Below are 16,321 nucleotides of genomic sequence, written 5' to 3'. Positions count from 1 at the left end.
GAGAGAGAGAGAGAGAGAGAGAGAGAGAGAGAGAGAGAGAGAGAGAGTATACATATACTCTCTATATATATCATATTCAGAAATTATTTTTTGGTGTGGCAATTTTCATGTTATGCATCTTCCCATGTGGCTTCTGATCGGCTCACTTTAAATTAGATTAAGTTCAGATTGTTAGACTCCACTATCTTTCTACACCATATTCATGTGGTAGGAATTTTTAATATCTTTTCCTTTTTTGTTATCCCAAGAAAAACAATCACTAAACTTTTCTTTCTTTCTTTTAAAATTTTATTTTTTGCTTTTTGGAGGGGTTAAGTGACTTGCTCAAGGTCACATAGCTAGTAAGTGTTAAGTGTCTGAGTCTGGATTTGAACTCAGGTTCTTCTGACTCCAGGGCCGGTGCTCTATTCACTGTGCCCCCTAGCTGCCCCTAAACTTTTCTTATCAGCAACAAACCAAGGTAAGTCCCTCACCCAGGATAATTTTTTTTTTAAAGTTGACAATAAAGTGCTTCTTTGGATTTCCAATCTAAAGACAATTGAAAAAGAATCAATTATAATGTGCTAATTTTTATTATTACTCCCTTTAAGCTTCAGCAGTTCTCTCTCTCACTCTCTTTCTTCCCTTCTTGTCTCTCTGTCTTGTTTCTGTCTCTCTTCCCATCTCTCCCCCTGCCTCTCATAGAACTAGATATAACTGAATAATAACTAAGTCAATGTGAAGTCTTGCTCAGGGTCCTCAAGCTGTGTATCTCGCACTAACATTAATGACTCACACATCGTACCTCAAAATGTGCCACAATGAATCCATTTAGCATCAGACAAAAATCACAGTCATAGCAGCTGTTAAGAACCAGAGGACACAGTACCGAGCCATGAAACAAGGACTCCCTGGAGAGCACAGTCCTTTTTCCTTACCCAGAGGATAGGAGACCTTAATTTAGTCTTAGAAAATAAAGAGAATATATTTCTACCCGTGCATTGCTTTTTAAACTGATGCCTGGGGAAAGACAAAAGTCTTCATCTTTTCTTTTCTTTTTTTGGGGGGGGTGGAAAAATGGAGTTGATGTGAATGGAGATAAGAGAAGAAGGAAAGTGAAAAGCCAAACAGAAATCACTATTAGAATGTTAAGCACTCTTTTCTGAAGCATGACACTTTGGCTGGTGGTAAAGTAACTTTGGAAAAGTAAGTCTGGAGGGTGATACAGAAATTCTTTAGGAAATGGTAATGAGCCCTGCAAAATTATTATCATTGCTACTGATGATGATAATAATGTCAAAAAATGTGCATTGTGCTCTTGTCAGTTTCTTTGGGGCTAATGCTTCACAGTGATATCTGAAACAGAGATAAACAAGGTAAAGAGATGGGTCAGCTAGTGGAGCAGTAAGTAAAGCACCAGCCCCAGACTCAGGAGAACACGAGTTCGGTTCCGGCCTCAGACACTTAACACTGTGTAACCTGGGGCATTTGAAAACATATCAAAGCTTGGAAACTTTGAAATAGCAAAGAAATTGATAAAAGTTAGTGGATAGGCAATCTCATGGAATTCTGACATTCAAAAAATGACCCTTTACAATGATTACAACCACAATGACATCCGAGACAGTATTTTCCTTACCAGATAACAACCAAAGGACAGTGCTTCCTAGGTATTGGCCAGGTAAGAAAATCAACAACTTTTAAGCATGGTTCCAACTGCTTATAGAATGTTGCTAGGCTTCTGTGATTGGAGGAGCATCTCCTCTACCTTATCTCAAAGTACAGCTTCCGCCTGCTGCACATTCGAAGTCTGACAAAGTAACCACGTTGTCTTCAACACCACGCCTACTGCATTGTTTAAAATCAGAAGTCTATACCAGTTGGGATGCTAAATTTGGAGTGGGGAGATAGTTGAAATCCAAAGAAAATGAATGAATTTACTACAGGGATTAGAAAAAGAGACAACAAAGGTTTTTACCTTCAGCTTTAAAGAGTTAAGTTTTTCCTCCCTGAGGTGCTCTCTTAACATCTCTCTATGGAGCCTCTCCTGTTCCATTGCAAATTCGCCAAGGGTGTATTGGCGCACACTGTTATGGCGGCTGGACATGCCCAACGTGCTTCCTCCTTGACTGGGAACACTGGTGAAACCTTGTCTCCTCGTGAAGTAGTAAACGGTAACGCAGCTAAAATGAACATTCTTCGTCCTCAGCCGCTTCTCTCGTTTCAAGATTGAGGAGGCTGCAATAGAAGGAAACACATTAAAGGGGGGAAATGAGCATATATTTGTAGGTGAGATAACATTTGTGAAGTGCAAGCCTTGAAGCTATATAAATGCTATTATTATTATTAATAATAATATTAAAAGTTTTGTAGGGACAGCTAGGTGGTGCAGTGAATAGAACACTGGCCCTGGAGTCAGGAGCTCCTGAGTTCTAATCTGGCCTCAGACACTTAACACTTACTAGTCATGTGACCTTGGGCAAGTCACTTAACCCCAATTGCCCTGCCCTCCCCCCTCCAAAAAGCAAAAAATTAAAATTAAAAAACGTTTTATATTTTAGGATATATTCATATATTCATGCCCAAGAGGACAGTAGTAATGACATATCTGAGATGGGGCTCACAGGGAGGAAAGCATTTCCCTATCTTCTCCTTGAAATTCTTCTCTAGCCACCCCCAGTCTATTTAGATAATAGTAGCAATGATTTTTTTTAACACTGCTCCAAAGAATTTCCAAGTGGAGACAAATGGTTGTTATAGCATTGGTAGATATGAAATTCCCCTTCTCTCTAGTCTTTTGAAATTTAGTTTAATGAAGTTTTCTGATACAGCCAATAGCATCATTTCAAAATGAGAATTTCCCCCCATCCTTTGAGAAATCAGAATTCCAAGAGTTGCACAGTATTTAGGAAGAGCTGGTGACCTTAAAGCACCATTCAGTACTATTCAGTTTAGGCACATTTACTTTAAATGACTTCTTTCAAGCTTCAGCTCAAATCCTGCCTTCAGTAGGAAGCTTTCCTCATTGTCCCCCTCTCATACTCTGCCTCTGCTAGCGCCCTCCAGCTGGATAGGTTATCATCCACTCTCTCTCTCTCTCTCTCTCTCTCTCTCTCTCTCTCTCTCTCTCTCTCCCCCCTTCCCTCCCTCCCTCCTTCCCTGTCCTTTCTATATAGCATGTGAACAACTGTGTACTACATAAATACACACACATACATGTGTGTATATATCATGGTACACAGTTGTTTGTGTGTTTTCTCCCCCATTAGAATATAAGGTCTTTCAATACAGGGACTATATTTTTGTCTTTTTTTGTGTGTGAGGGTATGCCTAGCACTTAGAACAGTGCCATGTATATGGTTATTAATAAATACTTATTTCCTAACAAAAATTTAATTAAATCCTATTTTCTTTTTTTTTTCTTTTTGGAGGGCAATTGGGGTTAAGTGACTTGCCCAAGGTCACACAGCTAGTTTGTGTGTGTGTGTGTGTGTGTGTGTTAAGCGTCTGAGGCTGGATTTGAACTCAGGTCCTCCTGATTCCAGGGCCAGTGCTCTACTCACTGCATTACCTAGTCAATCTAAATCCTTATTTTCAAAGTCATTTCCAAACTGCTGGAACACTACATGCTAGTCAAATACTTTTTTTCTACAAGTAAAAATTTAAAAATATGATAATGATCAATTATATTGTTTTCTTTATATTCTTAAAAATTTGACTAGCACAAATCTCAATATTCAAGCTACACTGATACTTAACTATACCATAAAGATAGTGTGGTGGTTTGTTCTCTGAAGACTTTTATACTTATAGCAGTAGACAGTCATAAAAGAAATATGATCAATACAACTTTGTCTTGATTTTTCTTTTATCTGGTATCTTTGGTACTGTATTAGGTATAGTACCAAAATACCATTTGCAGGATTTTATCAGAATTGAGGATCAGAGAGAGGACAGGAAAATTCCTGGAGCATCCCAGCACTTTTTTTTCTGGATGAAAAGTCATGGGCAACATATTACTATCTTTTTCTTATAATTTGAAAAGTAACAAGGAGGATGAGTGGATCCATTGTGGGAGTGGGGGTAGTATGATGATGGTTACTGATATGCCCTTTCTAGTAGCAATGGGACAATTGTGACAAATACATTTATTATCTTTTTACTAAATACGATTTTAAAATATTAAAGAAATCTTAAAATTATCTTTGATTTTGAGACCAGAAAATAGAATTCAAAACCAATGTCACTGCATATGTAGTTTCAGGATAATGGAAAAAAATTGTCCTCCATAAGCATGACTATAGTTAAAGTGTATTTTAATAATGTTTGAAGTTATTTTTAAATGTCCCTTCAAAGTCTGAAATGCTACAATGATATTAAAAAGTCCACAATATGCAATAACTAAAAGTTTAACCCAAATTATGTCTATATAGTATATCAGAACATAGCGGAGAAACTAAAGATAATATATTTCTTTCATAGATCTCATTTACATAATTATTCATTAAAAAAAATTTAAGACATTTAGCTAAAGTTCCCATAAGCGAGGGGTATACTATAAGAAGTCTCTTTTATTTATGCTTATATCCTTTCCCATGGCCCCCAACTTAGGTGTTTTTTTTTTTTTTTAGAATAGGGAAAGAGATTCAAATGGGTAGAAATTTTGGAGAATGAAATAATAATATCTCATATTTATATTGTGCTTTATGGTTTGTTATTCATTTTATATATACATACACACATACACACATAGTTGCAGTTGATGAGATCCCATCACAAGACAACACTGAAAAAACAATAAGTCTCTGGAAGAAACAAACAAAATAACCCAGTTGATCCTATGTACTTCTAGAAGACAAAAAGTTTCTAAGTTTACATATGTTAGGAGTTAGGATATGATATATAAAATGAGAACAAAATCTATTTCAGTACAATATTTAATGTAATATAAAAGATAAATTGTGTGAGAAAAGACTGAAAAAAAAGAGGACCCACTACCCTGTCCTATATTCCCCATTTAAATAGCTCATTTCACCATCCCACCAACTAGCAGACCACATATGCTTCCTAGGACAACGTACCTAAACATAGAGAGGTATTTAACCAATGATCACTTGGTCACTACATGATGAATTCTTCAATTATGGTAACCCATGAAATAAATTAAACTACAAAATAGACCTCAATCTTGTATGTCCCTCTCCTATTTTTCCAGTGGCTCTTGTGGAAAAGAGGGTGAAGGGAAATGGGCATAAAGAATCAAGTTTTAAGGGTGGCTAGGTAGCACAGTGAATAGAACACTAGCCCTGGAGTCAGGAGAACCTGAGTTCAAATCCAGTTTCAAACACTTAACACAAAAAGCCGTGTGACCTTGGGCAAGTCACTTAACCCCAACTGCCCTACCTTCCCCCCTCCAAAAAGCAAGCAAAAAAAAAAGAATCATAAGTTTTAGACTGCATGTAAACATTAAAGCTTGCTACTCCAAATTTGAAATTTTTCTTTAATGATCCAAAAATTGTGACACCAGAAATGGGAATTGAATCATATCAACTGAACCACATTCTTTCTATAAATGAAATTAGAAGATATAAGAAAGAAAAGATGAATAGATGATACAGTAGAATTCTTTCACTGTCAGCCTAAAGGTAATAAGAAACATTATTTCATGAGAATCCTGGTCATCTCACTTTACAGGGCTAATGATAAGCACAAGCAAAAATCCCTCTAGATTCTTCACTTTGTGTATGACAGGGTCTCATTAATGAGATCAATAGAAAATCAAGAGTTCTAACAATTCACATGGGCAAGCCAAGTGGATGAATGTCTATTGCCCAGGGTACAATATAAAAATAAATGAGCAACCCATTCAGTTAGTCCAAAAGTACATATAACTTGGCAGATAACCGTAGCTTACATATCTGTTGTAAAAGATGACGTACAGAAATTCACTAAAGAACATGAAAAGATCCCCCAAACAAAGTCAACATATATCTTGATAGTGACTTAAATGAGAAGATAAGCACAGGAGAAATAGATTAGAAAAATTCCTTGGGAGTAAAAAAGAAACCAAAGGACAGACCACTACACAGAACCTCATACCTATATCAAGATTCACGTCATTGAATATAGCAAAGAACAAATATCACCAGAGAATGAAGTTAACTATACCTTATCAGTGCTTTCTTTTTGACTTGGCAGTCAGTTGTTTGTGTGGAGTCAGATGACCACTGACAACTTAGAGCAGAGAGCAAAATCAACATAAAGATGAGAAGAGACTATATGTATTTATAACTCCAACCTTATCTATTAAAACAAGTTATTGATGCAAAAGAATTGTGGGGCATAGGGGCACTAGGTGGTACAGTGGATGGAGCACTGGCCATGGAGGTAGGAGGATCTAAGTTCAAATCCAACCTTGGGCATTAGCCATGTGGTCCTGGGCAAGTCACTTAACCCTGATTGCTACCAAAAAAAAAAAAAAAGAATTGCAAGAGCGGGAAATTGGGAAGGGCTAACAACAAAGATACTCATTTTGACTATCACTGTTTCTTATGGGAATTTTAACTGCTATGAATACCACAACGAAGTAGCAAATAGAAAAAAAATGAATCTTTAAAAGGCTTAGCATTAGACTCAATTAAGATTATACTGATAGAATGTATAGAAGAAACTGGAATGAGGATGACAAAAAAAACATAAAATGGAAGCAAATTACTTCAATATTTTTACAATGGCACAACTATTTAAAAACTTAAATTAATATTTTTTGAATTATCACATTTGACTATACCACTTCTGTGGCTGATATGCTACATAATAAAGCAGGAGTGACACTTAGGAAGATATAGTAGGGAAGAGTGTCTGGACTGGACCAAGTACCTACTGAAGAAATTTGTGCTGGAGGTAACATGATTTTGAAAGTATAGAATGAATGAATGATAGTTGGGAGAAAAAAATAAAAATGTAAATAAAAGTAGTATAGTACAGTGGAAAGAGAACTGTATTTCAAGGCATGGGACTTGGGTTCAAATTCTACCTTAGTAATCTAGATGATGTCATAGTCAAGTTACAGATTGCAATTTACTAATTTGTAAAATGAGGAGGTAGTACCAAATGGCCTGGAAGATCCTTTATAGATCAAAATTCACGATCTTATGATCTATAGTATAATGCCATGGTATTAAAACTTCAAAATAATCATGGGGAGAGAGATGAAAGGACATCAGTAACTACTGACCCTAGAAACCTACCTTCTTCTTAAAAAAATAAAATAAAATTTTCAAAATTTTACTGATGTTTTGTTATAATATTATAAACATTTACAGATTACCCCTGTTTGCTTCAGTTTCCTCATCTGTAACATGGGGAGAATAGTGCCTATTCTCACATGGTTATTGTGAGGATAAAATGAGGTAATGCTTGTAAAGAACACTGTAAGCCTTAAAGCACTGCTTTTATTATTATTAAAGGAAAAAAATTAAGTGAAACTAATAATATCACCTCATCTGAAAGTGCATATAATACATCTACAGCACCCCCTCACTTCTCTATTTTCTCATTAACAGAAATCTATTTACTTTCCCTTCTACACCGCTGAAAAAAGAAAAGCAAAACAAATTCTTTGTACTAAATATGCACAGTCAAGCAAAACAGACTCCTTCAAAGGATATACATAAGTACATATATCCATACATGTGTGTATGTATACATATACATACATGCACACATACATGCATACATTTTATATATGTCTCAGTCTGCACTCTGTCCATATCACAGTTCATTGCTGGTCCTCTGGAATCATGCTCCATCTTCAGAAAAAAATCTTTATGAGAGTGATCTACACAATTCTAAGGTTATCCTTAATCAAAAAGAGAAAAGGGAATACTATACTCAGGTTTTTGTAGATAATTTCTTATAACAGACCAGAGGATACCAATATCAATGAGACCATGAACTTACTCTCAAACAGAGGTAGTAAAATATTTATTCTTTTGAGCCAGTGCCATCCAATTTCTTACATAGATTGACAGACTAAATGAAAAACAAAACAACAATAACAAAAAAAAAGCAAGACAAGCTGGCAGGTCACCACTACCTCCTATTCTGTTCCTTTATTATATATACTGTTATATTTTCTCATTCTTTCCTTCATATTTCTTTTTCAAGTGAATAGTATATGGAATTATTGGAGAAATTGATGTTAGTGGCAGTTGGGAAGGAAGAAAGGGAGAAATTCTTGGGTTCATTTATTTACTTCGAGGGATATGGGGATGGGACGGAAACTGAAGCTTTTAAAAAATGAAGTGACAATGAAAAATTGTAGCTGTCAGAGGGTCAATTTGCTGCTTGTAAAAAATGAGGGAGACAAAAGTGTGTGTCTGTCTATCTCTTACATACTTATACCAATAGAGAAGAAAATCATGTTTACAAAATGGATCGGGTCTAAGGTTATTCCTTAAGAAAAAGAAACCCCTGGAAAACAGTAACACTAAGAACTTTCTTTAAGGTAATATAACTAATGGTAGAAGATAAAACACACCATTATTATTATTTTTTTTTGCTGGCTAGTATTTAGAATTCACAAAAACAAAATCAGTCAAATATATAAAAGATTTTTTTAGAATTTTTCTGGAGTTGGAAGACTTGGATTTAGGTTGTAGTTCTTTCCCTAATAATAGGAGTGATCTTAGGCATTTCCTTTCTCAGGAAGCTGGGCTAGATGAACTCTGAGGTCTCTTTCAGATCTAAATATCTGGTCTTCTGAATTTTTAACTCATCACTTTCATTATAATTAAATAATTTATGTTAAAATGGTATTACCCCCAAATGTGGTTTTACTCTGTATGGGGTGGTGGGGGTCAAGATAAATGAGGCTGAGGGGAGGTCAGGTAGCACAGTGAGTAGGAGCACTGGCTCCAGTGTTGAGAAGACCTGGAGATCGAATCCTGGGCTCAGATGCTTAGCACCCACCCAGAAACACCTGGCCGTGTAACCTTGAGCAAGTTACTTAACCCCAAATGCTTAGGGGCCGCCAGGTGGCTCAGCGAGTAAGAGCACCGGCCTGCAGTGTCGAGATGACCTGGATCAAATCCGGGCTCAGATACTCAGCACCACACCCAGAAGTAATAACTGGCCGTGTAACCTTGAGTAAGTTACTTAACCCTGATTGCTTTAAAAAAAAAAAAAAAAGATAAATGAGGCTGGAAGAAGGTATAGAGGCATCAGGAGCAAGAAAGGTACTAGGGACAGAGACACAGGTACACATAAGGATTATAGAATCTTATCTCTGGAAGAGAATATTTATTTGAGATAATTCAGTCCTACCCCCTTCATTTCATCAAAATAAAGTGATTTAAAAAGCTAGAATAAAAACCCCTTGGTTCTCATTTCGGTGGATATTGTACTATAATATGAAATCACATTGGGCCCAGTTGAGAAACAGACTGAGTTGGGAGAGGTGAATACTACTTTGAACCAAAATGAGGAGCTCCCATGGAAAAAGCTGCGTGGGCAGTGACATTAGGATTGTTATTTCCTAAAACTGATTGTGTTACACCAATATGCAATCTACCAATATTTATAAAATCTATATTTGGAAAACAATAAAATTATCATTTTCTTTCAAACAAGATTACATTAAAATGATTTTATCCTATAGATACACACCTACCCACACATAAGAGAAAATGGAAAGACAAACAAGATGTGAAACTATACATTCATTCTTAATACTCTATTCTTCTGGTTATGCTTTTCCTTCTTTGCATTATTCCATAAAAATCTTTGCAGATTTTTCTTCCTCATTCTTGCTGGTTTTATAGTAATTACATTTTAATATCCCATTAACTTAATGTACTACAATTTATTTAATTATTCAATTATTGCTGGGTATTTTGGTTACTTATAGGTTTTTAGGGTTTTTTTTTTCAATTGTGCATAATGTCACTAAGAAAACTTTTGGACAAATAGTGCTTTAGTTATTGTTTTAAAAATAATACTTTCAGGATATATTCCCAAGAACATAACTTCTGGGTTAAAAGGTATGATTTTTTGTTGGAACTTTTACAACATACAGTCAGATTGCTCTTCAAAAAGATTACCAAGAATCTTGATGGAGAGTAAAGAAGACTAAAAAGTTATTATATTTTATGTAGTTAACTTAATCAATATAAATACTTTTTTTTTTTTTTTTTTGCTTTTTGGAGAGGGGAAGGCAGGGCAGTTGGGGTTAAGTGACTTGCCCAAGGTCACATGGCTAGTAATAAATATAAATACTCTATAAGTACTGATGTTTAATGCTAGATTTCTAAAAACACATTTAATTTTTTAAGAGACAGCTCTTAGAAGAAAATGATTGAGGCTGACTTCAAAGATAACATTAAATATGAAAGGAAATAGGTACAACACTTCCACTGAAAATTTGTAGGGCAATAACTTTCTTTTGGTTACCTAAAAATATTTATATTCTTTCTTGCTTTTTATCCTTAAGACATCATAAGAAATAAGATATTGGTATAATTAATCCTATTTGAGAGATATATAAACAAAGAGAATAAAATGACTTGGACAAGATCACACAATGTGATTTGCAATCTAATCTTCTTCCCATTATTCTATGTCACTTTGCCAAGACTTCCAGTACTCAACTATTCGAAAGATTTTAAAGATCCTTCTTTATGGCCTTATGCTACACACCCAGTGGGAACCAAAGACATTTTCTTAAACTGAAGTCTCACCTTATTTAAAAAGAGTCAGATTTGGGGTGGCTAGGTGGTGTAGTGAATAGAGCACTGGCCCTGGAGTCAGGAGGTCCTGAGTTCAAATCCGGCCTCAGACACTTAACACAAAAAATAGCTGTGTGACCTTGGGCAAGTCACTTAACCCCACTTGCCTTCCAAAAATAAAAATAAAAAAAAATAAAGAGTCAGATTTGACAAATATTCATTAAAATATCAATGTGTACATTTGACTGTGCTAGTTATTTGGGGTATGAAAAATGTGTGTATGTGGGAAAATCACAGGATTTCAGAGTTAGAAGTGACCTCAGTGATCAGCCAGTACAACAAAGCTTCAATTGCTTAAAACTGTACAAAAACTTTTAGGACACCTTCTACATGGACAAAAAAATCTCCAACACATTTAACAGGTGGTCACTGATCCTTTGCTTGAAGACCTGCAATGAAAGAGAAACCCACAACTTCCCAAGGCAGTCCATTCTACTTTGGAATAGCTTTGTTAGGAATTTTTCCTTTGTTCAGTGGTTTTTCAGTCATGTCTGAGTCTTCGTGACACCATTTGGGGTTTTCTTGTCAAAGATATTGGAGGAGTTTGTCATTTCCTTCTTCAACTCATTTCACAGATGAGGAAACTGAGGCAAAGAGGAGTAAGTGACTTACCTAGGGTCACACAGCTAGTAAGTGTCTTTTGACCTCACAAAGATGAGTCTTCCTGACTTCAGGCCTAGTACTCTATCCACTGTGGCAACCTACTTGCCCTGCAAGCCTAAATTTACTTCTTAACAAGTTTCAGTCTTCCCTCCAGGATCTGGTCTTGGGCCAAACAGAACAACTTTCTTCCACATAACAATCCTTCAGATGCTTGAAGATAGCTAACAAGTGCCTACTTAGTCTTTTATTCTCCAAGTTAAATATCCCCTTTCTCTCAGGCAATCCTAGTATGCCATGAACTCAAGACCCATCTCCTGATTGTCCTATTCTGGACACTAGAGCTTATCAATATTCTTCCAAAATGACCATTCCCTCCATTGAACATGTACATCAAAAACCAAATATAAGGTAATTGGAGGTGAGAAGGAGCTCCTAGAAGTGAGGGAATCAGGAGAGCCTTCTTGTAGGACAGAGCACGGAACCTGAGGGGAGGACAAGGTGAGGAAGAAGAACATTCAAGTATACTCAGACAAGAAGACTCCTTCAGGAAGGAAGAGACAAAAATGGAAGGTTTAGGGGCTAGGAGGGAGCCAGGTTGGTTGGAAGATATCCCTTCCCCATCACGGTCTCACTATATTGTAGGTCAGCTTAAGAAATTAAATGGGAATTTTGGGGGAGTTTCACAGAAACCATAGACAATAGGGAAAGGCCAGCAGATGACTCAGAATGAGTTTAGAAATTCAGAAATGCATACAATATATGTATAGTATTAACATGTTTTATCTACTAATACTACAATAATTCAGACATCTTCTCTGGTACAAAGGGAGGGCCAAAAATTTTTACACAGATTTTCCAGATTGTGGGGGTGCCACATCCTTGTGGAAGGGATATCTATAAAACAAGTTTTTGGAAAAAAGATAGGAGCCAGATTGAAGAAAGCTTTAAATTTCCAACTCATAAGTTATCCTAGAAACAACAGAAAATCACTGATAAGGGATCAACATGGTCAGTCTTGCGTTTTAGGAAGATCATTTTGGCAGTTATCTGATGAATGTATTGGGGAAGAGGAGGGAGAGGCTGGAAACAGGGGGACTAATTAGAGAATGAGCAGCAGAACTTGGGGGGGGGGAGAATGAGTGGAAATGAAGGAAGAGGATAACAAGAAAATTGGTGGAGATAGAATCAATAAAACTTGACAACGGACTGGGGAATCTAAGAGGAAGAGAGGTAAGGAGAGGGTACATTTCAGTATGGGGAATAATGTGTACAAAGTCATGGAACTGGGGAAATGGAGTTTCATGTGTGAAGAACAGGAAGAAGGCCAATTTGACTGGTGTGTGTGTATTTAAAGAAGTATTATATGACAAGATTAGAACAGGTAGGAAAGGACTGGGTTGTGAAAAGCTTTAAATGAAAAGGGTAACCGAAGACAACTGTTTCACTAGGATGGTGATTTCAAGTACATTGTGGGCATGAGGAATTGAGTAAATGATATCTTATTTACTTTATGATAATATATACACTCTTTCATAGCGTTTAAAAACATTTTTTTTTAAAGCTTTAAGGCACTCATTTCAAGAAATAATTGAGAGAAATCCTGCCACTTCTAATTTTATTGGCATAGGATCCTATCACAGATTTATAGCCAGAAGGTATCAAAGTTATTTAGACAATTTTTACTATTGTACGCATTTGAATTCTTTTACATTTGTTAAGGGCCTGAAGGCTGTACCTATATTGTAAAAAACACCTGAAAGATTCTTCAATGCTCTGGAAAATTCTGTCACATGCTTGTTATGTAATCAGACAGTTATGCTATAATTTACATCCAGATTTTTGATTTGGCATTCACAGAGATTTCAGATAGTTGGCAGATTCTGGAAAGAAAGTCCCTAGAGCTTTTAGGGCCCTAGAGAAGATGGGTCTACCGATTAAAGGTGAGATATACCTCATACTCTTAGAAATTTTGCTACAGGCAGAAAAGTTGCTACGATAATTACTGCTCTTTGGATTAAATGCAAACTTACTTAAATAAAACACTTTTTTTCTCTTCCTCACAGTTCTAAAGCCATAGAACTGAGACTAAATCATCAAGAGTGAATTTGAAATCCAAGAATCCTAGGATTTAGGAATGATTGATTTACCAGGTAGCACAGTGGATAGAGTGTAGACCCTCGAGTCAGGAAGACTCATTTTCCTGAGTTCAAATCTGGCCTCAGACCTGTACTAGCTGTATGACCCTGGGCAAGTCACTTAGTCCTGTTTGCCTCTGTTTCCTCATTTGTAAAAACTGTAAGGAAACAGGAAACCACTCTAGTGTCTTTGCCAAGAAAAGTCCTGGGGCAGCTAGGTGGAGCAGTGAGCAAAGCGCTGGCCCCGGAGTCAGGAGGACCCAAGTTTGGTTCCTGCCCCAGACACTTAACACACACACACAAAATTAAAAACTAGCCATGTAACCTCGGGCAAGTTACTTAACCCCGATTGCCCTCCAAAAGGCAAAACAAACAAACAAACAAAAAACCCTCCAAATGAGGTTGATAGAATCCTCATACATCTGCCCCCAGCCCCAATATTCCAACTTCCTTATGGGCCTCACTGAACAGCAGGGATGTCCTGATTTGACCACAAAATCTGGCTTTAACCACACCACAGGCTGCCAGCCTCAATATCCTAACTTCCTCATATATTCCTCACTGTCTCACTAGAACATGAACTTATACCTCACTAGAATAGCAGACCTGTGAAGGAATCCCAGCCACTGCCTCTAGGTAACTACTGCCTCCAGACCCATTTCTCACAGAAACAGTAGGTGTTTCCATGCACTCAACTACAACCATATCTATCTAGTCTCAGATAAGACCACAATATCCAGCCAATCAGAAAGCAGCACCACCAGAATGCCCAGGCAGGATGTAGATCCCAAAACAATAGAAGAGACTTTTCCTAAGGAGGTGCCTAGGCAGTAACAGCAACTTATGACATAGAGAGACTTATTATAATATCATTATCATACATACAAGCCCCACCCCTACCCCCAATGGATTTTTCTATGTATTGTGGGAAATTGCATGAGCAATTCCAGCCAAGGCTGGGACCCCTCTCCTATTACCTAATCCCCTTGACAAACTCCTCTTACCTTTTTAATATTAATAATTTCTGTTGTGTAATCAGCATCATTATACTATAAAATTATCTCCCTTTTCTTATGGAAGCTGCTGGTTCCTTCTTGGAACTCAGCCTGCTTACTGAGAGGTGTTACTTTCAATAAATATATTTGCTTGGGTTGGAGATGGTCTGAGTCTGTGAATTCTTTTGAGAGGACCCCACAACACACTATGAAAGTGCAACAGGGACATGAAGAGGTGGACACAAATGAATAACAACCAAACCATATGAAAAGCATTCTAAATCTCAGCCTTAGGGTGAGCAACTGCCTCCATTTCCAGAAGTCAGCAACCTCAGAGAATGATGCAACGACACCTCAACAGATACCTTCCCTTATGTGGATGCAGTATTTTAAAAGTACTGGTACACAGGGATACATAGCCCTTTCCTCCCCAAATCTATCAACTTAACCTCAGAATGGAAGAGCAGTTAGGAATGGGAAAGCACTTTCCCATACAAATTATATTATCAGTTGTGGTTAGGTATAGTAAAAATAGTGCCCTGCTCTAAATTCAATGGCTTTTTGTGGGCAAGACTGGAAACCTACCCACCATTTATAATGATTTATTATTTCTTCAGGAAATATGTTCTAAGTTTAAACAATAGATTTACAAAAGAAATTTGAGAGCACAATTTTAAGTTGAAGACTATATAAGTAATACCTGACTGGGCACATGTAAACAGTGTTTTAAGGCTAATTTCTGTGCTAGGGGTTGGCAATCTGAGCAAGATAAATGAGTTCAGAAATTATTTTAACATGATCATATTTTAGGATTATCATGAAACAACTCCCTCCCCCATACCTTGCATAACACTTTCTAATATTCTTATCTGGTATTATTTTGCATAATAGTTGTTTGTTTATGGTCATATCAGTATTAGAGGCAAATTCTATCTTTGCAGGGAGGGATCTAATTTAATTAACATATCATAAATAGCACTGTGAAAAGAATCACTCAGTAGATTATGGAATGCATATATTGAGAAAGTTAAAGGGTATGGAATCATACTTGACTGAGATGATTTAAATTCCTGAACATGGGGAATATCTGAGACCAGAAAGTCACTCTGAATTACAATTCTATGATAGACTCTAAGTGTAATAATATTAACAACAACTATAATTCACAATTATATAATATCTTCAGGTTTTTGAAGTACTTTCCTTGCAACAAATGTGTGGTAGATATGCAATCACAGGTAGGAATTTTAGAAGAGAGTAGGTTGTGAGAGTAGATTGTGATAGAATGCTATTGTGCTGTAAAAAGTGATAACCTCAATAATCTTAGAAAAACATGGAAAGACTTGCATGAAATAATGAAGAGAGAGACGAGCAGAATGAGAACACTGTATACAGTAATAGCAATATTGTTTTAAGAAACACTTTGAGCAGAAAAGTCATTTTGACTACTATAAATACCCAGATTAACTATAAAGGACATATGAAGAAAGATGCTATCTTCATCTACAGAAAGAACTGATAAATAGAATTATATGTATAGTAGTTTTACATATATATAGTGTATGTGTGTTTGTGTAATGGTAGCCATCTCTAGGGTGGGATGGGAGGGGAAAAAAAGGAAGAAAAGAAATTTACATGATAACTTTATTATACATTTAAAAAGAATAGTAAAATTGTATATAACAGATTCATAGTTTCATGTGTAATCATCTTTTTTATTATACATGTTATGGAAATGCTTGTTTTATTCTACAAATTAGGAAGAAGGAAGAGAAAAAGAAAGAAAGAAAGAAAGAAAGAAAGAAAGAAAGAAAGAAAGAAA

General features: G+C 36.3%; 1 protein-coding gene across 3 annotated transcripts in view; it reads right to left on the bottom strand.

Annotated features, from left to right (window-relative positions):
• CSRNP3 (cysteine and serine rich nuclear protein 3) overlaps positions 1-16,321 on the bottom strand; it is a 252,559-nt gene that overhangs the window by 27,227 nt on the left and 209,011 nt on the right. For all 3 annotated transcript variants that reach the window (XM_069079688.1, XM_069079689.1, XM_069079687.1), the window contains one exon: positions 1,958-2,217. In XM_069079688.1, coding sequence (XP_068935789.1) covers positions 1,958-2,217 — 260 coding nt within the window. The remainder of the gene's footprint in view (positions 1-1,957; positions 2,218-16,321) is intronic.

This window comes from Petaurus breviceps, unplaced genomic scaffold (assembly GCF_028583685.1).
Source record: "Petaurus breviceps papuanus isolate PSGF00001 unplaced genomic scaffold, PetGlider_PUasm1.0 91133, whole genome shotgun sequence".
NCBI classification, from domain to species: domain Eukaryota; kingdom Metazoa; phylum Chordata; class Mammalia; order Diprotodontia; family Petauridae; genus Petaurus; species Petaurus breviceps.
Note: the sequence above shows the minus strand (reverse complement) of the source record. Positions and strands in the feature narration are given on the sequence as shown.